This window comes from Alligator mississippiensis, chromosome 11 (assembly GCF_030867095.1).
Source record: "Alligator mississippiensis isolate rAllMis1 chromosome 11, rAllMis1, whole genome shotgun sequence".
Classification (NCBI taxonomy): domain Eukaryota; kingdom Metazoa; phylum Chordata; order Crocodylia; family Alligatoridae; genus Alligator; species Alligator mississippiensis.
In genome coordinates this window covers 32,597,885-32,623,969 of record NC_081834.1, presented here as the reverse complement: position 1 = coordinate 32,623,969, position 26,085 = coordinate 32,597,885, and the positions used below count along the sequence as shown (strand labels likewise).

The following is a 26,085-nucleotide window of genomic DNA, read 5'->3' as shown; positions in this document are numbered from 1 at the left end:
TAATGTTTTATTCATAATGTGTGATAATAGAAAATAGATAGTATCTAATTATGTAGTTCATTTCATGAGCGTAAGGCTACTACTATTTGTTTTAGTCAAACATCCTACTGCAATAAACCATCAATAACTGTGAATAATTACCCTACATGCTATATGGCTTTAGCCAAATACCATTCTTATTGTTCAGTCAGCTATCATTATTTCTGGACTTCTAGTCAGGAAAGCTGAGCAACCGTAAGTCCTACTGCAAACAGTGGATTGTGGAGTTTCAGTACTTGTGGAAAAATTAGGTCACTCATTCAGAATTATGCATGGTGTCTATTCTACTGCTACATAGAAGAGGATAGTCTGCAATAGCTATAAAATGGTCAAATACAGACATTAGTTTTCATGACTGCATGCTGTTCTCAACTTCTAGCAATGCTTTGCTAACCTGTTCACTGTTAACAACTTGTCAAGCCCAATGTTGGCTTTTATGCAGTAGTATGATTTGCCCATTTGTTCTTTTCCAAGTTGTCTGAGAAGAATAACAATAATTCAACATGGCAGAAGTTACAGCAAAAACAGGGAACACTAAAGTTTATGCTCCATTTTACACATCACAGCCCATTCTACGAAGAACAGTAAAACCCAGACGATGACAACTCAAGCTCCGTGAACAACACATAGTCTTTTAATCCAGTTCATCTTGTCATGAGGTACATTAGAAAACTAAATAAATCAAAGGTAATGCAGACATGCGTCATGACCTTTTCTGCATAGCTCATTTGAATTTCTTTTAAAAACATGGATAACTTAGTGAGAACAGGTGATGCAATACATTGAATTTGATATTGTCCTTTGTTCCATTACTGAAGAAGACCTTTTAGTTTCATTTACTAACCTCATCTAAGCTTTTGCTTGTTTTATATTTTGTTTTTGCTTCCCCTCCCACAGCTAACAAAGTCAGGACTTCAGGCCAGGGTGCATTAATGAAGTATTTCCTCACCACTTCAAGAGTACCTTCCTTGAATGCTGTGGAAAATTAACTCACTGATAGCTTCAACAATGATTTGAAGTAAGCAGTTTTCATTACCATTTTGTAGCTAGGAGATTGAGACCAGATTGGCAATATACATGTTAGCCCAGAGGAATCAGTATTAAAGGCAGGACAAGGACTAAAGTATTCCTGGCTCCAGGCTTGCATTCATGCCAGAACCTACAAATCCACATTGCAGATTATTGGGACAGAGGTCTTCAATGACTAGTCAAAAAGCTGGTCTCCTTGAGGTAACCCCTGAATTTGCAAACCTAACAAGGATGCAGCAGGAAGATCGTGCCTCCCTCCTATTAGATGGATGCTGTAAGGCTGAATGATTTAAAACACAGCAGTCTCTTAGGGTGGAAACAGACATCACCCGATAAAAAATTTATGGCAGCACAGATTGTAAACAAATAGACCTTGCTACTCTTTGTTGCACCACAACAAAAGAAAATCAGTGGCACAATGAAAGTTAGTAATAGGCTTTGCCACTTTATCGCAGCACACATCTATTAGCTCTGTGGCAGGCAAGTACAAGCAGACTGAGCTGCTTATACTGTCCAGCCCCTTGTGGCAAGTAATCTAGGGTCTTAAGAGCCCCTCAAGCCCCTATCTGCTTTCCCTGCACCCCAGGGAATCTCAACAAATCACAGCACATCTGATGCACTTCATTCAGCAACATCTATTTCTAGTATTACAAAAACCCATCCAAGAACTTGAGGACTGTAGTCTTGCCTTTCCCTGAATCCTTTTTTAGTACTCATTAAAGTAAACATAACCTAGGATATCTAGTCTGTTATGCACTTCCTCCCAAGTCCTTAGTCAATGGATATTTGCTTTTGTTGGTGTTACCTCCTATTTTTATTGGGAGTTATCTTAGAAAGATGATGGTCCTAAAAAGCTACTCCTCTGGGGAAAAGCTTTTCATCCTTCACAACTCAAACAGTTCTAGTTTCTGTTCCTTGATTAAATAGCCCCACAGGACACCATCACAAATTCTCTTGAGAAAAAAGTGAGAGACTTACTTTACATTATTTTTTGCACATGCAATTTTCATAGTTTCATAGCAGCTAGGGTCAGGAGGGACCTGAACAGATCATCTAGCCTGAACCCCTGCCACAGGCAGGAACCCCAGACAGGTGATCGTCCAACCTCCTCTTGAATATGCCCAAGGTAGGGGTGAGGACCACTGCCCTGGGAAGTTGGTTCCCGATTGTGGCCACCCTAACTGTAAAATATTGCCTTCTGATCTCCAACCTAAACCTATTCTCCGTCAGCTTATTACCATTGTTCCTCGTCACCCCAGGTGGTGCTGGGGAGAAAAGGGCTCTGCCTATTTGCTGTTGATCTCCCCTGATGAGCTTGTAGGCAGCCACCAGGTCCCCCCTCAGCCTCCTCTTGCTGAGGCTGAACAGGTTCAGGTCCTTCAGTCTCTCCTCGTAAGGCCTGTCCTGCTGCCCTCTTACCAAGTGGGTGGCCCTCCTCTGAACCCTCTCCAGGCTGGCCACATCCCTTTTGAAGTGCGGCGCCCAGTACTGGACGCAGTACTCCAACTGCGGCCTGACCAAAGTCACACAGAGGAGGAGTATCACCTCTCTGGACTGGCTGGAGATGCACCTTTGGATGCATGACAAGGTATGGCTGGCCTTGCTGGCTGTGGTCTGGCATTGGCGGCTCATGTTCATCTTGGAGTCAATAATGATTCCAAAATCCCTTTCTGCCTCTGTGCTTTCAAGAAGGGAACTCCCCAGCCTGTATGTATGCTGTGGATTCCTTCTCCCAAGGTGCAGCACCCTGCATTTGTCTACGTTGACCCCCATCCTATTCTCGTCTGCCCACTTTTGAAGTCTGTCTAAATCTAGTTGCAGCCTCTCTCTCCCTACAAGTGTGTCCACCTCGCCCCACATCTTAGTGTCATCAGCAAACTTGGACAGCGTGCTTTCCACCCCCTCGTCCAATTCGCTGATGAAGCTGTTAAACAGTGTGGGCCCGAGGACCAAGCCCTGGGGTACCCCACTGCTCACATCTCGCCAGGTTGAATACAACCCATCCACCATTACTCTCTGGGTGCATCCCATCAGCCAATTTTTTACCCATCCAACTGTGCAGGCATCAATGCCACAGTCACTTAATTTATTGATGAGGATGGGGTGAGAGACAGTGTCAAAGGCCTTCTTAAAGTCTAGAAAGACTATGTCAACAGTGACACCATCATCCAAGGATTTAGTTACTTGGTCGTAAAAGACAATCAGGTTGGTCTGGCAGGACCTGCCTTTGGTGAAGCCATGCTGATTGCCCCTGAGCATGATCTCCCCTGCAGGCCCCCCACAGATATGCTCCTTGATGATCCTTTCCAAGAGCTTCCCGAGCACCAAGGTGAGGCTTACAGGCCTATAATTACTTGGGTCCTCCTTCCTCCCCTTCTTAAAAAAAATTTTGAACACAAATAATTGAAAAGATAAACCTGAACTCTTTTTCAGCAAAAGAGCAAACACAAAAAAGTGGTTTTGGATACCCAAAACAAGTTCTGTGCCATTATATGCTCTCATTCCCTTAGGAGAATAAGTGCAGTTAAGCAAATCAATACACTATGGTGTTTCAGTTTTTAAAGGCAAAGTTAGTAGATTAACTTCTACTATCCATCTAACCATGCTTTTTGATCAAGTCAGACCAGTCAAAAATGTAGAACTTTAATTTTAGAAGGGATTTGTGTTATTAACAGGTGTATATTTTCATCATAAATCAGTACACTTTTGTAGCTAATTTTTAAAGGAAAAAAACAGAAATATCCTAACTCCTTAATAGGGAACTTTTCCTGTTAAATATCCCCCTGGTGAGCTCTGGTAGAAAAATAACTTTCTAATTACAGGCAGGTGAGACCTTTGGAAGAATTTAACCTCCCTTGTTGCCTGATCCAGAGTGAGAGGATTATCCTTCTTCACAGGCCATACAGCTACTCATCTTCCCACTCACTGGCCAACTCCCACTGGTTGTATCACTTAATAAATGTGGATGCCTCCTTGGCCATAAATCAACTATTTATTTCCAATGTTTTGTTTACCGCAGAAAATAAATGTTTTTCTCTGGTTATTTGGGGTCCCATTTACTAGCTGCTGCTCATGAGCTTTGCCAGGATATAATGTAGACAGCTCCAAAGTGGACAATCTGCATACCTTATGTAAGAAGGGAATCCAGACATTGCTGAGATAAGCACACGGGCTGCCTGGTTTTACCTAAGAACAGGGCCTATACTTGAACACCGAACTGCTTTTTCATTTGGCCAAGCAGGGGGGTGCTTCCACCTGCATGGGGACCAAGTAAAGTCAACAGAGCTTACTATACATACACAGATGTCTGCCTGTGATAATTGTGTCAGGAGGGGAACTTGTAGGTGGGATAATGAAACCTCTAGGGAGATACAAGAAGCCAGAGAGCACTGCCAAAAGGGACTGTAGAAGAAGGTGCGCTTCAGTAAGGGCAGGCCATAAAGCTGCTTAGCCAACACTAAGAGCAAGGCAACAGCAGGAAAAGGTGCATCTTCCGTGTCTTCAATGCCAGTGGGTGGACTGTCTTGGTCCACAGAGGGAGTGCCCAGATGCTGGAAAGGGCATGGCTAGTCATAAATGGAATATGCTAAGGAGTCGCAGAGATGGTTTTTAAAGTTTATCATTTTTTTTAATTAAAACAAAGGCAGGGTGGGATTTTTGTTTCTTTTGCTTTTAAAGAAAAAGTATTTTTCTAAAATACCTGCAACCAACCCAAGCACTGGCAGACAAGAACTGAACAATCAGGAAAAGGAAAATGATTTAAAAATGCAATCACTGGTGAGCTAAAAACCTAATAAATGTAAATAAATTAGAATCAAGTTGTGCCCAATCATTTCTAGGGGACTGCATGTTTCTATCCCTCTTCCCCTCATCCCCCACCTTCCTATTACTTGTCTTTTATCTTCCTTAAAATTAGACTGGATATTTTAGAGAGAAGAAACTACAGCATATGCATATTATGTTCACACATACACAGAGTGACCACCACAAATATGCTGCTTCCAGACCTTGGCCTCCAAACACTTAGGCACAGCAATCAAGCACTTAGGCAAAGCAATCACTTGGTTCTAAATCCCATTTGTTGGCTTCAACAGTATAACTTTGTCCCCTGTGGAGCTGTACAGAGGAAGATTGTTCCTTCTCACTGAGGATTTCCATATTTCAGATGTGGGGTTGTTCCAAATGCAAATTACATATACAAAATTTAAAATTTCTCTGTAGAAAAGAATAGTGCCCTGGTCCCAGGCACTTTGCCTGAGGAGCTGATCTGCAGGTGCAGGTTCTAGAAGCCTTAAGAGTCCAAGTTGCTGAGGTGCTGTGAACTGAGGTTTTCAAGTTCTCAGCTCCCTCTCGCCCACCAGCTCAGCTGCTAAGCTACATACAGATAGTCAAAAAGCCCAAGGCTGAATCGGTTCAATCTTCACAGGTTAGTCTAAGCTGTGTAGATTGAACCAATAAGCAAGTGAACAGACATGTGACTCTCCTGACTTTGACCCTGAAAAAGCACAAGATATTTGCTCAGTTGTTGAAAGCAGACAAGTTAAAAGAATGCCCAAATCCTGAATTTTAGGGAGGCAAAGTACCACAATGGGCATTCATGGTACTAGTCTGAACTCAAATACCAGATGTATGTGCCTTACTTAGTTAACAAGTTTGACAACAACAAATAGGTCACTAACTGGCTGGAGGGCCACACCCAGAGAGTGGTAGTGGATGGGTCTTATTCGACCTGGAGGGATGTGAGCAGTGGGGTTCCCCAGGGCTCAGTCCTCAGGCCCGCACTATTCAACATCTTCATCAGTGACTTGGGCGAGGGGGTAGAAAGCACCCTTTTCAGATTTGCAGATGACACTAAGATGTGGGGTGAAGTGGGTACGCTAGGAGGAAGAAATAGGTTGCAAGTGGATCTAGACAGCTTACAAGGGTGGGCCGATGAGAACAGTATGGGTTTCAACACTGACAAGTGCAGGGTACTGCACCTGGGGAGGAAGAACCAACAGCAGACCTACAGGCTGGGGAACTTCCTTCTCGCCAGTGTCGAGACAGAAAAGGATCTTGGAGTCATCATTGATGCCAAAATGAATGTGGGCCGACAAAGCGGGGATGCAGTCAGGAAGGCCAACCATACCTTGTTGTGCATCCACAGGTGCATCTCAAGCAGGTCCAAGGAGGTGATCCTCCCCCTCTACGTGACACTGGTCAGGCCACAGTTGGAGTACTGCGTCCAGTTCTGGGCGGCGCACTTCAGGAGGGAAATGGCCAATATGGAGAGGGTCCAAAGGAGAGCCACCTGCATGATCAGGGGTCAGCAGGGCAGGCCCTACGAGGAGAGGCTGAGGGACCTGAACCTGTTCAGCCTCCAAAAGAGAAGGCTGAGAGGGGATCTAGTGGCTGTCTATAAACTAGTTAAGGGGGACCAGCAGGCATTGGGAGAGTCCCTGTTCCTCCCAGCACTCCCGGGAGTTACAAGAAACAATGGACACAAGCTAGCAGAGGGTAGTTTCAGGCTAGACATTAGGAGGTGCTACTTCACAGTCAGGGCAGCTAGGATCTGGAACCAACTTCCAAGAGAAGTGGTGCTGGCTCCTACCCTGGGGGTCTTTAAAAAAAGGCTGGACGAACATTTGGCTGGGGTCATTTGACCCCGGTACTCTTTCCTGCCACGGCAGGGGGTCGGACTAAATGATCTCCTCAGGTCCCTTCCAACCCTGTGAAACTATGAAATCTTTGTTTTGCAATTTGATTGTCATATTCTAGCCTCACTTTATACTAAAACAAGAAAAAATAAAGCATATGAGAAAGGAAAATGTTCATGATGATTGGACACGTGCCACTTAGTGTTACTTTATTTATAAAATATAATAATGTAGAAAGGTCAGTCTGGACAAAGATTATGTAGTTGCTCCCAAATGAGGTGTTTTTCAAATCCAGTGCAGGAAAGCATGTCTATTTTTGGACCAAAAGGGGAGTAACTCTGACAATAGTAGGACTTCTAATAAAATAAAGTATTTCAAAGTAAGAATAAAAATATCAAGCCAGCTTGCCTGCATAACAAGGAATAGAGTAAAAAAATAAAATAAACTAGATAATAACTACAAAATGATTCACTATGAGTGGCTGCTTATTTAGCAGAGCAAAAAAATTAGGTTTTCAAAAGTTAAGGTTTGGGGGAAAAGTGGCAGTGCAATTTCCAAGTTACCTGCAATGATGGGGTTTATCCAAGGGGAGAAAGAATATACCATAGGCTAAGTACAGACACTCAAAAAGCCAGAGGTTGAATAGATTAAATATTTGCAGGTTAGACTAAGCTGTGTAGATTGAACCAATAAGCAAGTGAACAGATATTTGCTTTTGATTCTGGAAATGCAGCCATGTGCCTGCAGTGGCTCAAGCCAGAAGCAGGGAATGGGGTGTGGGGGAAGGGTGGGGCGGGATGCTAAAACACACCTCCCTGCTTGGTTGGGACAAAGACAGGTTTTCAGGGAAGGTGCAAACATCCTGGGATGCTGGGGGACTGTGAGTTAACTTGACTCTGGAAGGGATCTGAGACAGAAGTTCAATAAACTGGTTTAACCTAAATCAGTTAAGTCTCATACTACATCCATCCAGGTTTATCTTAAACTGGTTATGGCCATTTTGAAAGTGATTTGTGGGCACTGGATTTGTGTTGTTACAGATTTGAACCGTTTTCCAGTCACTTAGGGCAAGGCAGGCCAGTTAGCAAAAGCAGGGTCTTGTTACCACTTTGGTGCAATTGAACTATCCTACAGTCCATTCTGATTCCAATAAATTGGCAAATTCCAACAAAGAAATGTTTTGCCCTCTCTTTCCACCCAGTTCTTTACTTCTCTCATCCCTTTTCTGCTTCCTTTCCTTCTCCTCTTTTTATCTAGCTCAATCTTGCTCCAGTGTCTGAACCTAGAGCAAACATTTGGACAATGCTGTCAGCTACTCCATGGCCCAATCCAGAAGCTATTGATTTATTGCCTGTGGGCTGTTCTATAGCAATAATGCTTATTTTTCTTCTGAAAAGTCCTTGTAATTGCTGTTGGTCTCCCCAGCAAACACCGTCTTTATTTCCCCTGTGACAAGCACTGTTTTCATTGTAAAATGTTTAGATCTGCTCATCTAAAGAGCTTAATTTATATCTATACCGTTTCAACTTTGTATCCTAGCATGCATTTATTTGTTTTACAAAGGGACAGCTAGTCTTCAGAATAAGGGATAAGAAAGTAGTTATGTATAATGAGCCTAAAGATGGACCTTGTGGGCGTAACCATGTGAGCATGAATGTTTGGTGCCCCAGGGACAAGTAGTGGCGGTGCATCTGGTAAAAAAAACCTGCACTTAAAAAAAAAAAAAAGCAGGGTGGTGCATGTGGCAGCAGTGTGCACTGCCAGAAACTGGACCCTGACTGGACAGATATCCAGGGGTCAAAAAAAGTCACAGAAAAAGAAAAAAGTGGAGAAACACACGCACATGCAGTGCATGCTGCTCAAAAGTGGAGCTAGACTGCCCAGAACTGTGATGCAACTGCCAGCCAGGTCCACGCAGCAGAATCATTGCTGCTGCAGCCCTGGGAAGCCCCCAGGACCCCAGATAAGGCTGCTGGGGCCAGCCCAGTGCTGGCCCCAGCCTCCGCTACCCCACCTGGAGTAACTTGCCGCTCACCGAAGTGTGCATGGCATGGGCGTTCCCCTGGGGACAATGTTGTGCCATTGCTGTTTGTCCCCAGGGAAACACATGTTCCTACTCATGGGGACCCACCCAAAAGGATAGATCATATTTGCATTTAATTTTAGTCCATTTTGTAAATGCTGTCAGCACATTCTCCTATGAAAGCTGTTTTTCCTCAGGGATTTCCATTATCACCAGACTTCAAGATGAGCTGAATCAAAACTTATCTTTGTGAATTTAATGGCTCTTATAGTCACACTAATCTCATTTGGGTTTCTTCCTCCAGTAGCCCAACGAAGTGAAAAGGGCGTAGTTTAATTCTCTCAGCTAAATCCTGAAGCAGCAATAAAAGCCCAGTATGGTTTTATAGCAAAACAGAAACAACCTCTCATAGCCCCCTTTTCACCCACAAACAGTATTGTAATTTGCAGTCAGTTATTTAAGGAATTATGTTAGAGACCAAACTGGGGTGGAAAAAAAAAAGAGAGAGGAGCAAATGCTGCCACTGATATAAGTCTGAAACCTGTTATGTGCAGCCCTGCTTCTATTCAGTAAGCAAAGGAGCAATTCCTCTTCCTGTACCATTGCTGAATGCTTCTCTTTACCAAACATAGCAAGCAGAACATTTTATCTATGTTTCAGGCTGGGAGTTTGACACTTAACCAAGGTAAAACAGTCAGTTGGCAACCAACCTGGGAATCCAGGACAGGATTCCTGGATATACTCCCATGCTTCTTGCACAGAGCTGTGTTTTCAGTTAGAGCATTTGTTTTGAACTGATCACTGTCACTGGCTCCCTTCAGCTGATGAACAGAGAAAAGCTGAAGGTGGAAACAACTGGCAGATATACACTGTCCAGACATTTTGTGCCACCCCTCTTCCAGATTTTATCCGTGATATTCATGAGTTTACTTACAACTGCTCTAGTAGTAGGAAAGTGTTCTTTCTATTTTGTAGATTGGAAACAAAAATATTTGAGGAATGCAAGGTCACCCAGGAAGCCCATAGTAGAACCAGGAATTCAGTACCATTTCCAGATTCAGTCCAGAATCCCAAACCCAGATCCATAATCTATTTGGTACCACCATCTCCCAACAAAGCATCATGTCTTTTGCTGTATGATGTGATGCAACCACAGTGTTGCTTCAATATCATTGTTTTGCTGTTTCCGTTCCCCATAAATATTTCTATAGCAGATATTAGTTGTCACATCATTACTGCCAAACACACCTTCAGTTGGAAGGTTCAAAGACAGCTCTGGACAAAGACTGATATGCTATAGTTAGTAGTGGTCCTGTGCAGAGACCTACAGCAGTCTCTGTACTGTAGGTCAGTATTTGGAGTCTTAATAGCACCTGCTTCCCTTCAGAGTGCTGAACAGGTTAGTACCCTGATCACTTGATGGTTATTATACTAAACAACTGCTGCCTGTTCCATTAGCTACTAAATCTCATTGATATGAATTCTGGGGAATGCATCTCTTTTAAGGGGTTCAGTTCCTAATGTTCTGCTTTGGGTTTCACAGTTCTCACTTTGGATCTGGTCTTAAAAAGTCAACAGCTACAGCACAAAGCACAGTAAAATGTTTCCTTCTATAGAATTAAAACATATATAGTGTAAAATATCAGTGCCAGATTTTTTATTTTTTTTTTTGCTGGAGTTCCTGAAGTCCCAGAAGGCCACTGGTTCTAAGGCTCTTGTGATGGAGGGATGCCTCAAGTCCATATTGTTAGTTGAGTGACACTCAGTTTCAAGAACTAGTTTATCTTTTACAGTGCTTGCCTCTTTGCAGAAGGGCCAGGGAGTTGGGGGTAGGTGATCAGCCAAGCAGGAACAAGCTTGAGCTTGAACTCACCTCCCACACCTTGCAGCACTCTTCAGAGTATCTAGCAGCACTCCAGGGTTTTACAGTACAATGTTAGCTTTAGTGTTACACTCTTCTTCCTAAAAAAGGAAAGGAAACCTTTTTCCAGGAAGATTTTTTTCACTTCCATCCATGCTTGATGGATAATACACTCATCCAATGCATTTACTACTCTGTGGAAATTGCTTTGGAAAGGTAACTAATAAACACTACCATGCAAAGCTGAGGCTTTGCAATCTAAGTGATCAAGAAAATATAGGGGCCTTGCAACAACACCAAAACAAAAAGCATCTCTTCAAAATATTCTTTATTTTAAAAAAAATAAAATAAAAAGCACTTTAAGAATACAAAAATAAGTTATATGCACTTTTTTCTTTTTATACTTATTTGGCATTTTATATAGATAAAATATTCATCAAACACAACTCACTTTCACCTAAGATGCAGTCTCTTTTCATATTACACCCTTTATTCATAGCTTTCATCCTCACAGAAAAACTGTAAAGGTCATCCTCTGCAATACCATCAAAAAAGAAGTCCTCATTAAAAATGGGATTCCTGCTTCTCTTTATGACAGTGCTTCTCTGCTTCTGAATCTTTCCAGGCACAAGGGAAAAGGTGATGCAGCAGTTTATATTTTTTGACTCCACAGATGCATCATATAAGCCTTCTGCATTAACCAGACGGATCCTAAGCCTTTGGTTTTCTGAACAATACTCAGCTGAGAGTCGCAGCAGTCCTCCCCTATCCAGTAGGACGGTGCTCTCTCCAGCAAGCCTCTCTTTGCCACAGGTAAGGTCCAGTGGGAAAATAGGTGAACATGACAGACTGAAGCTCCTTGGGGCAAGCAGCCCCTCTGAACACCTCCTAGTAGCACTAGGACTGTTATCATTAGAGCTGCTCTCATCAGTTGAGATAGAGTTATTCCTTCCCAAGCTGGATATGTTCTTTGCTTTCAATGCTCTGCACAGCAGCCCCTCTTGGCTCCGAGCTTTGAGCAAGGGGCAAGATCTGGGAAGAGATCTACTAAGAAGTGGTGAGCTGAAAGGAGAAGAGTCAGCGGAAGAAGCAGTGTCACTGTCAAAAGTGCCTTGCTTGGGCAAGTAGAGATGCTTAGGAGGTGGTCTGGCAGAGCCGATTGCAATAGCGCTGGAAACAGACCCTTTGCTACTGTAAGTGTTGGCTCTGGATCTAGGTAGCCTCAAGCTGGGAAGAGAGCCACTGCCTGGGTCACTATGGAAGATGGACTCCTTCCTCCTGATGTGGGGACTCTCCAGCAAGGTGCAGAATCCATAGGAAGTCTGGGTTTTGGGAAAGTGGGGCAAGGACAATGCTGCTTGGGACTGTGGGTCCGAATTGGTGTTTTCTTCCTCCTGAACTGGAGTCTCTTCAGCACTTTCTACCTGGATGATATGTGGCAAGAACCGGCTTGGGCTGCGATCAGCTCTGCCAGGGGGGCACAGATTGCAGTCTCCAGGGGTGCGTTGGTGCCGAGACACATCAGGACCTCCTGCAGGATTGGTCAGTCTCGGTGGGATACAGAACTCGGGGATCTTGTCAGGGGTCAAGACATTGGGATAAGCAGCAGCACCTCCCCAGATTTTGTCTGGCACTGACTGTAAGAAAGGACTCTGCGAGTTGCTATTTCCAGGTGATGTTCTGATCTTCTCCAAGACCCACATCATTGCAGCTGGGAGGTAGTCAGGAAAAGGCAAGTTCACCTGAAAAAACAGAAGCACATAAGTGTCTCCCGAGCTGCTACAGCAAAGCAGAGTCCTGACTAGCATTTTGGTCCCTTTTATTCCACTGCACTACTACCAGCATCCCCAATTTGTGGGATCAGGATAGATTTCCTCTTACTACAGCATACACACAGCTCATCACCTCATAGCAATAGCCTTTAACACAATAAAGCCAACAGGATCCTACAAAAATTAAGTATTGTCCCACAGAAGTTAATTTGTTTCTACCATTCAAAGTTTAAAGCCAGGCTAAACAGCTCTAGAGTCATTATAGAAAGTCTCTCACTGTTATACTGACAAGATTTCTGCTGGAACAGAGCTCACCACACACACACACACACACACACACACACACACACACACACACACACACACACACACACACACACACACACACACTCCTACCTTTTTACATATAAGCCACTTAGAAGTTATTCTTTAGGAGCCTGTTAATCCAGGAGATCAGAACAAAGCTGCTGCTTCTGCTTCAGTATTTGGTAGAAAATGAGTCAGACAGTGCCTTTATAAGCAAGCCAGGCAGACTCCCACCCAATCGCACGGCCTGGGCAGAAGTAAGGGAGGGAAACCAACTCCTCCCTCTGGCTAAGTTCCAAGCTCCTAAGAGGCTCTGGAAAGTCCAAGCTGAGCTCATAGCAGGCAGCATAGCTCATGCTGTCCTCCAGCTTGTTTGCCTGGCTCTCAAGTAGTAACAGCTGCTGCCTCTGGGTAGACACCTGAATCAAAGGAAGGGAAAGGAGGGAGATATTTTCCTCCCAGACATGGAAGCATATACTAATAGGAGCAGGCAGCCTGTTGAGTTGCTTTGCTAACCCCTAACATTCGCACTCCTTTCAGGGTCTCTGGCTCCAGAATTCATCTATGCACAAAAAAACCCTTAGCTAATCTCAGATATAGAGGGGGCTGTGCAAACTTGGCCCTGGGGCAAAGTCAGTTGAAGTCAGTAATTTGTTATACCCCAAATGAAGACAGCTGCATGCATTACTTGGTTCTAGCTTCTGAGTGTGGACCTGGTTACATTCTTCAGTGTGTAAAGCTGTGCCGAGTAAAGCCCACTGCTCTCAGTTCATACAGGCATCAGGAAACAGTTTTCCTGAATTTCATGCATTTCATATCAGACACTGTTCAATGCAATACAAACATTTCTAAGCTAAAACCTTAATCAAAACCTATCACATTTTCCACATGAATCCATGAGAGAGGATCTATCTTTGTTTCCACAGTGCCCCCTAATGATTTTGTAAGTGTATTTTTGCATTGGAAGCATTTTGGCTAAGGACAGAAGTTATACACACTGGTATAAGTGATCAGAAACCAGTTCAGATCTGAAACACAACAAGGCTAGTACAGAAGTTACACATAAACTAGTATAAGTGTTTGGAAACTCATTCAGATCTGTAACACAACAGTTCAGTGCATATAAACCACTTTCAAAATGACTGAAACTAATTTAAGATAAACCAGGATGGATGTAGTATAAGACTTAATTGATTTGGGTTAAATCTGTTTATTGAACTTCAGAGCCAGATCCCATCCACATTCAAGTTAACTCACAATCCCCCAACATCCCAGGATGCTTTGCACCTCCCCTGCAAGCTGAACAGGCTAGCTGTGGCCCAAGCTGTCTGCTCCAGCCAAGCATGGAAACATGTTCTAACACCACCTTCTCCCCCACCCCCCATCTTCTGGCCTAGGCTACTTGCAGGCATGTGGCTGCATTTCCAAAATCAGAAGTGAATGTTTGTTCACTTACTGATTGGTTCAATCATTGCAGTTTAGATTAACCTTTGAAGATTGAATTGATTCAGCCTTAGGCTTTTTGACTGTCTACACTTAGCCCAGAAGTTCACTGCATATAAACCACTTTCAAAATGACTGAAACTGGTTTAAAGATAAACCTAGAAGGATGTAGTATGAGACTTAGCTGATTTAAATTAAATCAGTTTATTGAACTTCTGTCTCAAATCCCCTTCAAATTCATGTTAACTCACAGTCCTCCAGCATCCCAGGATGCTTTGAACCTCTCCCAAAGGACCCTCCCCCTCCCAGGGTGGGCAGACTAGGCTTAGCCCACAATGTCTGCCCCTATTAAGCAGGGATGTGTGCTTTAGTGCCCTCCTGGCTTCTGACCTGAGCCACTGCAGGCATGTGGCTGCATTTCCAGAATCAAAAGTGAATGTATGTTCACTGGCTTATCAGTTCAATTTTGGCAGATTAGACTAACCTCCAAAGATTGAATCAATTCAGTTTTGGGCTTTTTGACTGTCTGTACTTAGCCTTCAAGACAAAATGACAGAAAACAGTGTAATGCTTGTCATAGAGCCACCCCGGTTTCTGTTTCTCTAGAGGCTCTGGCACACAAAAAGGTTGAGCAGGATGGAACAGTGATACTACAATAGTGGAACATAAGTCAGCTGGTTAGTACAGCTTTCTGGTGTGCATCCAGGTGTTATCCCTCCAAGGCACATGGCTGTGTGCACATTTAAAAACATGTGAAGAGAAAGTTAACATTAGAAACATCTTACTCAGACACATTTTCCTGTGTCCTGAGGGAAACCCACAAAATAGAAATTTCGGGGCTATCCCTTTTTTTGCTTTGCCACGAACCAAAAATGTTGTTTTTATGAGTAGTGTCAGACATATTTTCTGTCCATTTTTCCCCTCATATGTGTAGGCCTGGGATAAGCACAGTCTTTCAGATGATCATCATAGTGAACTCTCTCTTCATCTTTATCTTGACAGAGACCAGCAGGGAAACAGAAGAAGTGAAACAAACAGGGAGCAATTTTTTATTCAGTCTTTGGGTAGACCAGGACCTAACCAACATATCCCCCCGCCCAAGTATAGACACAGAAGAGTTAATCCATAGAGTCAGCCTCAGACACTGAAAGAGAGGGGGAAGTCTTTGAGGCAAATTTGTCAAATACGTGATTGAATTTGTAAGCCAGTAATTTTTGCAATATGGGACAAATAGTTCCACTTCATTTTTGTTTTATCCTATTCAATCAGGACCTAAACTAGACCTAGACTTGCTTAGGCAGTCAAGTCTGTTACGGCAGCAAAAGCCAGAGCGATTCAGTCAGACCTGCTAGAAACACCCCCACATACTACTTGTTCCAAGCTTTCTCTCACTTCTGCTAGTTTTTATATTTTTTTTCCCTTAAAAGATTTCTGTAGCAATGTAGATTTATTTTTTTTACACAGGACTTACTCTGGAGAAAAAGAGCAAAGCCAAGTCCAAACCAAAACCAAGAACACAGGTTCAGAGACAGCTGACCAACAAAATGTCACTTGTTGGTGACTGTAATAGGGGCCTTACTGGAAATACCACAGAATGATGCAGGTGTCCACAGAAAGACTGTAATTTAAGACAGGGTTGTCCAATTTCCGAGTGGTGAAGCATTGCAGAGCAGAGCCGGGTGAGCAACCCGCACCATGCTGTGTATCAGTCACTCCCTTACTATACTGAGCTAGTGCCCCTGCCTCCTGCATACAGTGTGGTGTGGCCCTCGCTGCACTGCCTGCCCCCTCCACTGTGGGGCAAACATGGCCCCACTACACCTTGCTGTGCTCCCACACTGTGCTGAGTCCTCAGTCCTCCAAGTCGCCTGGCTGCAGGCTCCCCTGACCAATCTCTATGTACACAGAGGATAAGGGCTGGGTTTGGGTTTTTTTCCCTTGGGGATGAAGAAGTCTTGTTTTTCTAGTCCAGATGGGCAAGGGAGAAAAATCTGTTGCTTTCTTCCTGCTACCACCAGTCCCCATAGTTCCCCTAGAAACAAGGGGGGAAAAAGAGAACCAGGTAATTCCACTATACAATCTAGATGAATAACTGAAAACTCAATAATTAATTTAGGGCAAATTCCTTCAGACTACATGGCATATACTTCATATTTAAGTAGGCTACTCAAAAGAAAGGAGAAATAGTAACATAAAATAGTACAGATAAATGTAAGCATACATTTCTTCCTATAAATTTACTTTTAAGAAAGCTGCAGTCAAAAACAGAGCACCAAACATAATATACAGCTTCAACTGATGAAACATCACAGGCAACACAGGTGGGACCTATCTATTCACAGAAACAACTATATGCCTCTTTAAGAAATCAGAGTTGCATAAACTCCTCTGCTGGCTGGTTTATGCCTGATTAGTTTTCTTAGATATGGATAGGAAGAACTTAGCATCATAGACTATGCATATCAGAGAAAAAGTGACCCAACAGGTAATTCCTTAATTGTAATTATTAAACTTTAAATTTAAAGCAATTTTTTTCTATTGTATAGTTTGCAGGATTTTTCTGAGCTGGGGTGATAGGAGTAAACATGGGTAAAATCCCTTATATCTTGTCCTGTTTGTTTTCTTGTATAAATAAGCAACTCAAACTCCATAAAGGCCATTTGGGGTGACAGATTTTATGTTCCAAGTGAGTGGAGATGAAGAGGATGCAAGTCTAAAATCCTAAAATAAGATGAGAATCCAAACTAGCATTAAGAAAATAGGGTCCAAATCTTACAAATGCTTAACAGGGCTATTGCAGGGGTTTGGGTTGTAGCCGTGTTCTAAGAACATAACAGGGCTATTTACATGTGTCAAGGTAAGTACATGCTAAGTGTCTGTGCATCTCCCATGGAAATGAGCACTCAAATGTAAGATTACTATAGGACTAGGTAAGTGCCAAATGTAAGATTCCTGTAGGATTAGGTTAGCTCTCAGCATGCTCTCACCTACTCTCAACAATAGTATAAATACTTCTGGAAATTGCTCATCACTTGTTCTGTGACCAGCTCATATTCCCAGGTTTTTTCTTTCTTAGAATTACAGTGCATTATTAGTACCTGTTATTACCTATTGTAGCAGGTACTAACTTAATGTCCTGTAATCAACATGACTGTGCATTAGCACAGATGAACACTTTTTGTGTGTTGCTTAATGTGCATTGGACTAAAGTTACTGCACACTGGCACAGATGAACACTTTTTGTGTGATGCTTAATGGACTAATCTACTGTGTGTTAGTGCATTAGCATGTTTTATGTCAGCCGCACTAATGCACGGTAGAATTAGTCCAACAGCCATTAAGCATCTTGCACAGTGTTATCAAGGTTAATCCTTTTTCTGATTATTCCATTTGTCAAGGTCTTAACATTCCTCCTATGTGAAATGGAATTTCTTTTGATCCCTATGGATGGTGCCTTTCAATTCTATACCATCAGCAGATTTTCTTTATAGTAAAAGTTCTGTTATCCAGCATCTTACAAGCCAGCATGCTCCACTAACCAGCATGCCAGCTTGTAAGATAAAGTGAAATGGGAAGTGCCCACCATGGCACTTCCGGTTTCTTTGACCCCACATTGCTCGGGGCAAAGCAGCCTGCGCTGCCAAGCCCCTATGGCCCAGGGGCATAACAGGCTGTGTGGGGCTGTGCAGGGCCTGCCTCCCTGTCCCGTGGGGCCCCATGGGAGGGGCGGCGATGCTGCGGGAGGGGCGGAGGGACGCCCCAGGCACGGCATGAGAAGCGGCAGCCAGGGCCACTCAATTAACCAACATATTTTGTTATCTGGCATCTCCTGTTCCCGGGGGATGCTGGATAACAGAGCTTTCACTGTACCTTTTTTGTACCAATGTCACTAATGAAAATTTGAATAAGATCAGTTCCAGGACAAATCTTAGATGCATTTCACTAGAAGCCTTCCTTCAGACTGATATTGCCTTTTTCAGCACTATCCTTTAGCATCTCGCCTTTAGCCTGTGCCTTACCCACCTTATAATTCTTGTACGAATCTCCAGCTGCTACAGTAAAACTTACTTTGCACATGACACTACATCAAATGCCTTACTAAAGTCCAGATAGATAAGATCAAATACATTTTCTTTGTCCAGAAAAATCAGTTATCTTCTCAAAGAAAAGTATCGGTTGTTCTGGCACAGCCTGCATTTGAGAAACCCAGATTGTATTTTATCCCATTTTCAATTTGCTGACATCTCTTTAAATTATTCTTTCCTTAAGGTTTGTTCTAAAGCAGTAGTTCTCAACCTTTTTAGATTCAAGGCACCTCTCAGAACATGGTAGCTCCTAGCTTATACTCTTGTCTACAGAAAAATAATAGAGCAATTCTTCTGTTGCACAAGACTCAGAAAGAACACAAGTCAGAATGGTTTAACAGCATGGATTCCTATTTAAAATCTCAGGTTTTATCTTGTGCATCACTTGTAGAAGTTTGCACACCTAACAGGGCTCATATTGTGTGGGACCCTGCAGCACGCTTAACAGGATCTCATGGCACCCTGCCTGAGTTCTAAAGCCTTGCTTAATATTGAGGTCAGACTAAGGGGGCTTTGGTTGACTGAGTCACTTTTTCACCTTCTTAAGTATAGGCACTACATTTCCTATTTCCTAGGTAGGATAAGAAGGAAATGAATAGCTCAATATATTAATTAAAATCCTTGATACCAGGCTTGCACTTCCATGTACTAGTTCTTTCATAATTCTCAGATAAGGATTAGCTGTTCCCTCCTGATTTCAGCTGATTAAGCACTCTGAGTTTTGCTTTCACCTTGGTTACATTCATTTCCATTTCTATTCCCTTATTCTCTGTAGCCATCCTGCTTTTCCCTCCAGGTCCACCTTGTCATCATCTTAATTCATCCTTTGCCAGCCCCATACCTGGCACTTAAAAAATGTTCATTAACCCCTATGCAATTTGCAGGATTGGGTCCTTCCTATGTAAATCCTACTTGGAGAAATCCCACTATACTTGACTTTTCATACATGTTCCTAATGGCTTCATTTTAATATTATCATGACTTCATTTAATATCACAGCCTTACATTAAAACATTTATATACATTTAGCTCAGTTTCATTTTTTGCTTCTCACTGAACTTTCACAGCATAGGGTATTTGAAGATAGCCAAACCTATTACCATTACTTGACAAAGTGCACCACCTATTGGTAACTCGATGAAGGTAATCACAAATTATGACATCCTATTCTCTATTGTTCATCCCTTCCCATTTTTATACAGACATGCACTGAACCTATGATTCTTTTACCAGCATATTTAAATATTTCAATTTCACAGTTCAGTACTGTCCAAAATATATTCAAAGCATACTAATAATACTACAACCTTGGTATTATAACATATAGACATCCAACATATAAACTTCAGGTATTTAAAATAAAGTAAGTTTTATTTTTCAGAAAAGTGACCTGGTTGATTCAGTGCTTTTAAGGCTCTGTCAGAATCTCCATTATGGGAATATTTCATTCTTTGTGCAACTGTACTGGTTTAGCTTTTGGTCTTATACTTTTGTTCTACAAGCAACTTCATGTCTCCTGAAAAAAACATTCTTTGGACTTGACTGCGTACAGAAGTGGTACTGCTTTGAGTTCACCGAGAGTTAGTGGTACAGCCCCATTAGCATAGATCTGGTTGCAATGCTATAGATGTGCTTATACCAATATAGCTTCTACCTCTGTGGAAAAGGAGAACAAAATATCTCTGCGGGAGGCACTGCACGTGGCCTTGTAATGATACAAGAACTTGAGGACTTTGGAACTGGAAACAGGAGCTGAGCAGAGACTGTGCTAGTTGGAACCATCTCCACCTGGGTACTTGGAACCTCCCTTATGTTAACTGCTGCTATCCTAGGTGGTAGCCAAGAGGTACTGGCCACTTTGTAAGCCTGAACTATTTTATCTCTGTTTGATTTGATTTGATATAAGAATTTTGGTAAAATATTATACCTCTAACCCGAATAATCATACTGGTACACAAACTTTCTGTGGGGTATTGACTGGCTCAGTGAATCGGGAGTTTAAAGCAAAACTTGCATCTGGAGATTAATTCAGAAGACATGACCACTAAGTTGTTCTGTAGCTTTCTGAAAAATTATATAAACCACTCTGTTCTTCAGGCTACAAAGCTTATATGCTGTCAGGGAATTTTTCAAATGTAATGACTGCAATGTACTGTATGGCTCTTTGATGAAAGGCCACGTGGAAGTGATACTTCTCATATAAGTATTTTCATGCTGATCTTTGCTGTACAAATCCAGCATAATTATGTTGATCCTGAGTCTACTACCACTGAAGTCAATGAAAAAATATATTCAGTTCACTAATTTGGATGGATGAGGCTGTTTAAGAAAAGTCAGTCAACTGTTGCTTTAGTTGTTGTCTTTAGAAATGAAATGTTCACAATTGGAAAGTAACTATTTCATGTTTTCTGTTTCCTAAACTCCAAAACATTTTTTTTTATTATTTTATGTTAAGCTTCCTTTCAGCAGATCTGAGTGCACTACAGATTTTAGGACCCTGAAATACCAAATCTCAGCTTGTAGCATGCCAGCTGCCTCAAATGGAGTTCTGTATCCAGTGCCAAAAGAGCTCAGATGTTAGTCATGTCTTTCATTTTATTTAGTTAAAAGAAAAAAAAGAAAAGAAATGCAATAAAAAACTAAATATCTAAATCTTTGATGTGAGCTAAAAAGATCATGTTACGCCTGAAATAGCAGCTTTCCCACGCAGCCTGGGTCTTTCCTAGATCAGATTTCTCAGAAGGGCACAGGGGCTGATTCTAAGCACAGCAAAGCCAGCATTGGGACCCTCTCTTACTTCAGTCAGCTTTGGATCAAGCTAAATCTACACAATTCAATTTGAAGTGAGTGGTATGTTGCAAATGACTAGATGGTTTTAGAAATGTTGTAGAGCAGAAATCGTTCTTTAATATAAACCCAGAACAAAACCAGACCCCTTGAATTATAAAGAGAATTGATCTAGTTGGGCACTGTCTGCATTAAAAATTCCACCACTTGATAATATCAATTGACTAATTGCAGTATTGTTAATGAAATACCCTCCCCCCAGAGAAGTTACAATGATGCTTTTTACTATTATAGCTATTTACATACCTTGATACTGGTATAACAGGAGAGTTTGTACCAGAATAACTCTGTTAGCATAAGACGTACCTAATATACTACTAACTGAGGTTATTATGCTGATTCAATTTGCAGATGCAGATAATCCCTTACACCTCATTCTCATCACCTTATGAATTGTATGTAGCTTTACAGACAGACTCTAATGTAAACTAAGGATTTACAGTTAGCTAGTTATGTGAAGGAGCCTCCAAATAAATGCCAATATGTATAAAGCAGACGCAAAGTGATTTTTACTGTAAAGAAAAAGCAGGCCTTTCTTATAGTTGTTGCATTTAAGCAGGCAACCAGTGATGACAAATGTCCTTTCTAAAATCAGCCACTCCCCTCCAGCCAAGGAGAAATAGAGAACTGAAACCATGGAAGATTTTTCAAATATATACTGTCTTGATGAACTGCACTCAGAAAATAAATGAAAGCCTGAGCCATCTATGAAAAACTTTGATATGCATTGCATAATATGCTTCCTGCTTGATATACCAGCCTATGGGATTTTGTCATAAATCTCATTATGTCCAATGAAACTAAAAATAATTACATACCAGGAACACCTATGTGAAAAGTTCGTATTGAAAACTGGAAACCTCCAAAATTTGGTTTGAAGTTCCTATAGAAAACAAAAACGAGGTACTCACACACTGCAGAGCAAAAGTAACAGTTTCTCAGTTTGAACCAGTTTGTTCCTGCAGTTTGGAACTACAAATATGGGTCTCTGAGATCTGTACAATCACACTTGGTTCAGATCTGGCAGGGTTGGAACATTGTTGTAGCCATGACAGTTGTGGAAATATGCGAGACGCAAGCTATTTTTGGCAATCTCTTTCATTGGACTGGCTGCATAGTTGGGAAAGATGGTAGACAAGCTTTCAGGCACAAAGTGCTCTTCAGGCTGAAGGAAGCCTGAAGATGGGTACTTCATGCCTGAAAGCATATCTAACATCTCTCCCAACCAGGAGCAGATCAAGGTGGGGTGGTGGTGTGGTCGCATTCTACTTGATTTCCACTGCGGCATAGGACAGAGGGATCCAGCTCCTCTGCTGGGGGGTGCAGCTCTCCTAGGCAAGCTGTGACTCAGTGCTGGCCCAGCAGAGACAGTGAGCTATTTCTACTTTCTGTGTAGACTTGGGTAGGAGGGGGGGTGGATATTGTGCCAAACACTGGAGAGCCACAGTGGCAGTGCTACCTAATGTAGCTCGGGCTCCCTGCTGCTGTGGTGCTGCTGCGCATACAGGCTCTTGCTGAGGGACACTTGCCTTTCTAGGGAGGCAAGTGGGTCATGACCTCTGGGAACCAATATGGAGGGGGCACCAGACTGGGGGCCCCCCAGGGAGCCTACACTGGGCAGGGGAGTTCTGCAGTTATAGTACAGGGACCCCAGCTGCAGCAGTTGGATCCTGAACCATGCCACAGGAGCACCTAAGTGCTGGGAGCACAAGATCATGTTAAAGGAGAAGGGAGCAGTGGGTGTACACAGGTCCACCCCACCCATCCAACACAGGGTGGGGAAGGGGTTGTTCCCCACTCCCTCAAACGCTGGCTACAAAAAAAATCACATTTATTCTGGGAGAAACCACTTTATTCTAGAATAAAGTGCAGCCATTCAGGCATCCACATCTGTTGTCCCTGGATTGCATCACTGAATCAGTGGCAGAAAAGCAGCAGTGCACTTAGCCATTCATTAAACCCTGATTGGAAGGGAGATGCAAATACATACCACTCCTAGGACTTTTCTGTTCTGGAACAAATGCAGTTATTGTTCCTAGCCATTGTTCCTGCTCCTGGGGGGACACCCCATGGTGACCGAGCCCAGGACAAGGAGCTTGGACCCATCTTCAGCATGCTGTTCCCCCAACCCCTGTCAGCAAAGGGTGACACAGCCTCATACCCCCTTCTCAAAATCCTAAATCTGTCCATGCTCCCAGTTAAATATACACATACACAAAATACCCCAACAACTTGTTTCTCTCATTGTATGTGTTTCTGGATTGCTTGATTCAAAGTTGATTGTATTTTCTTTCAAATAACAGAGGTAGTGTAACATTCGTTTTATTAGTATCATATCTTTTCACCCTTTTTTCCAAGAGCATTTTCTATCTTATCAGATTGATCTCTGCTCACAGTTCAGCTCCTGCTATAATGCTCTGTTTCACATGCTTACCAATAAGCAGCCACTTATATACCATGGCCTACAGTACTCATATTACATGTACTAAAAGATTGCTGAGAACATTAATGGAAAAGCAGCTGCATCTTTTATGAAGGTGTCATATAAGGAATTTAAGTTAGCCAATAATAACCTTGTCAGGTAGACTTGTAACACTCTGGGGGAAAGAGACTAGGAAAAACCCCTTAAAGGCTGTCAAGATCATGAAAGTGTATCACACACTAGATAATTCGCCATCTGCGCATCCTGTAGACACACTGCAACTGGCTTCTCAATTCAGCTGATCCTCTGAAAATCAAGCCAGTAGAGAAGCAGAAAAGAAAAATCAATGCAAATGGGTCTAAAGCTTCCTCCATGACACTGCTGACATGTCATTGAGCACATCCTTCACTGTATCATGGCCATCATTAAGTTTAAAAGTTAAGTTTGAAAGGAAATTTCATAAATCTCTTTTGCGTGTGTCCACAGACTCAGCCAGACAACCCTATATCAGACCACTGTCAGGTTCTCTCTTAGCCAATAAGGCTAGAAATTCCAATTTCTTCACATTTCCTTGCAAGTACCTTTAATTTGCATTTTAACTTAGAATTCATGCAGGATGTATAAAGAGTTTACATATGTCCCTGTGAGGAAGATACCCTGTAATATCAGTTTTAACCTGGAAAATGAACCATTCTCCGCTTGCGAAGGCAGTTTAAGCACCAGTCAATTAATTAATCACTGCTACCTGTTGGTGTAAACAAATTGTTCTAACCTCACTGTTCAGCAGATTTTAAAAACAAATTATCTTAAATGCTCCTACTGCAATGCAAACTTGAAAATGCCTGAGAACAGCATCTGCAGGATAAAACCAATAGGGCAGCAGTCTCTCTGATGTATTTTATTAAAGGAAAACTGCTGGGAAACTAGAGAAAAGAGCTGTTGCTAATTTGCCCTCAAACCAACATAACTGCGAAATGAGCATTTTTTCCAGGCCAGAATTGAGTGACATGCCTCACCATGGTTTGTCAAGCAGGCACAATGAGTATGTAGTTACTGATACAGACTGAAAAGGAAAGGAAGACATATACTAGATGCAATGCAGGTTCACTCAAGATACACAGGCTGATGAAAAATTTTGGGGAAAGCTATAGCTTAACAAAAATGCTTCCAACTCTCCAAGAGAACTGGAACTAAACTTAGACATTTTTCAAAGCTTCCAATCAAACTATACAAAGAGCCACCAGTATCAATTGCAGCATACTGTAGACATGGTTGATGACTGATCTTCCCCAAATTTGGATGGCTAGCCCCCTGGCTTGCTGTACAGACGTAATAAAGATCATGGCCTGTGATTTAACACATTCTCTACTAGCTATGTCTTGTCTTGGAAATGGAACAAAACTCAGCTCAACCATAATTTTTAAAATGAATTCTCTTCCCCAAAATACAACATTTCCAGCTAGAGCTGGACGATAAATGTACCTAAGGCGTAGGATGAAGGAGCATCCCATTAGACTCTGTCTGCCAAAAGTGTGGGATACAAGTCCAAGGGGACTGTTGTACAAACCTTCCATGATGCTATATGATGTGTTTTGTGCAGATTTCATTGTCAAAGAAAAGAACATGGCCAAAACCCTGGAATCTCCTTTTGTATGCTTCCCAAGGTCTCACATCAGTATTACAGCCATTGGCTATCTTCCCTGAGAGTGCCACATGAGGATCAAATCAAAAGCAGATGGTCAGAACAAAGTGCTCTAGGGCAGTAATACTAACCAAAGAAGGAAATATCATGAAGCTGAACACTGTTCTTACTGAAGCAAATAGCAAAAAACTTCCAATGACTTACATGGGAGGAGAATTGGGCCCACCTGGCCTCACAAAAACACAGTGAAAACACAGTGAAAACACAGTGAAACTGGCTCAGTCCTTTATCCTGTCAAGATCCATAAGCTGAGAGCCTTTCAGCTCACTTACTGTGCGAGTGGGATTTGTTTTTCATTTTCCCTTTATTAAAACCTGCTCTCCTATGACACTAAAGCTTCCATTTCAGTACTTGCAACATCAAGAGTTAAACTAGCCAAAATTACTACCCCATCACTATTAAACACTATGATGAGCTAATATTACTGAGCAAGGAATTTTGGGTAACCTTCAGTACTTGCTTGTCAACTCTGATAGGTTTTTTTTATTAAATCCTGAATATTCAGTTTATTTGTATTGCTTATTACTTTGCTGCATTTAATACATCTAACTAAATATCATAATAGTTAAAATAGGCATCCACTTGGATAGAAATCACCGAGCTCGTTAACTCTTGGGTAATGGAATGAAGGACATGAATGCTATCCAGGTACGCGTTCATGGTGTTATTACACCATGGTTGTATCTGCATACGCTGTGGCAGACGGAAGCCAAGGCTAGCCTTTTCACAAGTGTTTGCTAGCTGAGGATCCTTCATTCTACAGTGCCTATTTATGGATATCTAGGGCCTGACCTTGATGTGAACAGCACTCACAGCTCCCACGACCTCACATGGAATTGTAAGTACTTAACAGCCTTGAAAACTAAGCCCAGGATGTCTCCTGTGGGGCCCACGAAACTGGCACACCCACAACTAGCCAG

At 42.3% G+C, this 26,085-nt stretch overlaps 1 protein-coding gene across 1 annotated transcript; it reads right to left on the bottom strand.

The window, feature by feature from the left end:
• Positions 1-10,898: 10,898 nt before the first annotated feature.
• LOC102565985 (C2 calcium-dependent domain-containing protein 4C) lies at positions 10,899-12,878 on the bottom strand. Its single transcript, XM_006278120.4, has 2 exons — positions 12,757-12,878; positions 10,899-12,330 (listed from the first exon to the last, which is right to left on the bottom strand). Exon 2 carries the CDS (start codon positions 12,292-12,294, stop codon positions 11,005-11,007), a length of 1,290 nt encoding a protein of 429 aa, XP_006278182.1. The 5' UTR covers positions 12,295-12,330; positions 12,757-12,878; the 3' UTR covers positions 10,899-11,004.
• Positions 12,879-26,085: the final 13,207 nt, after the last annotated feature.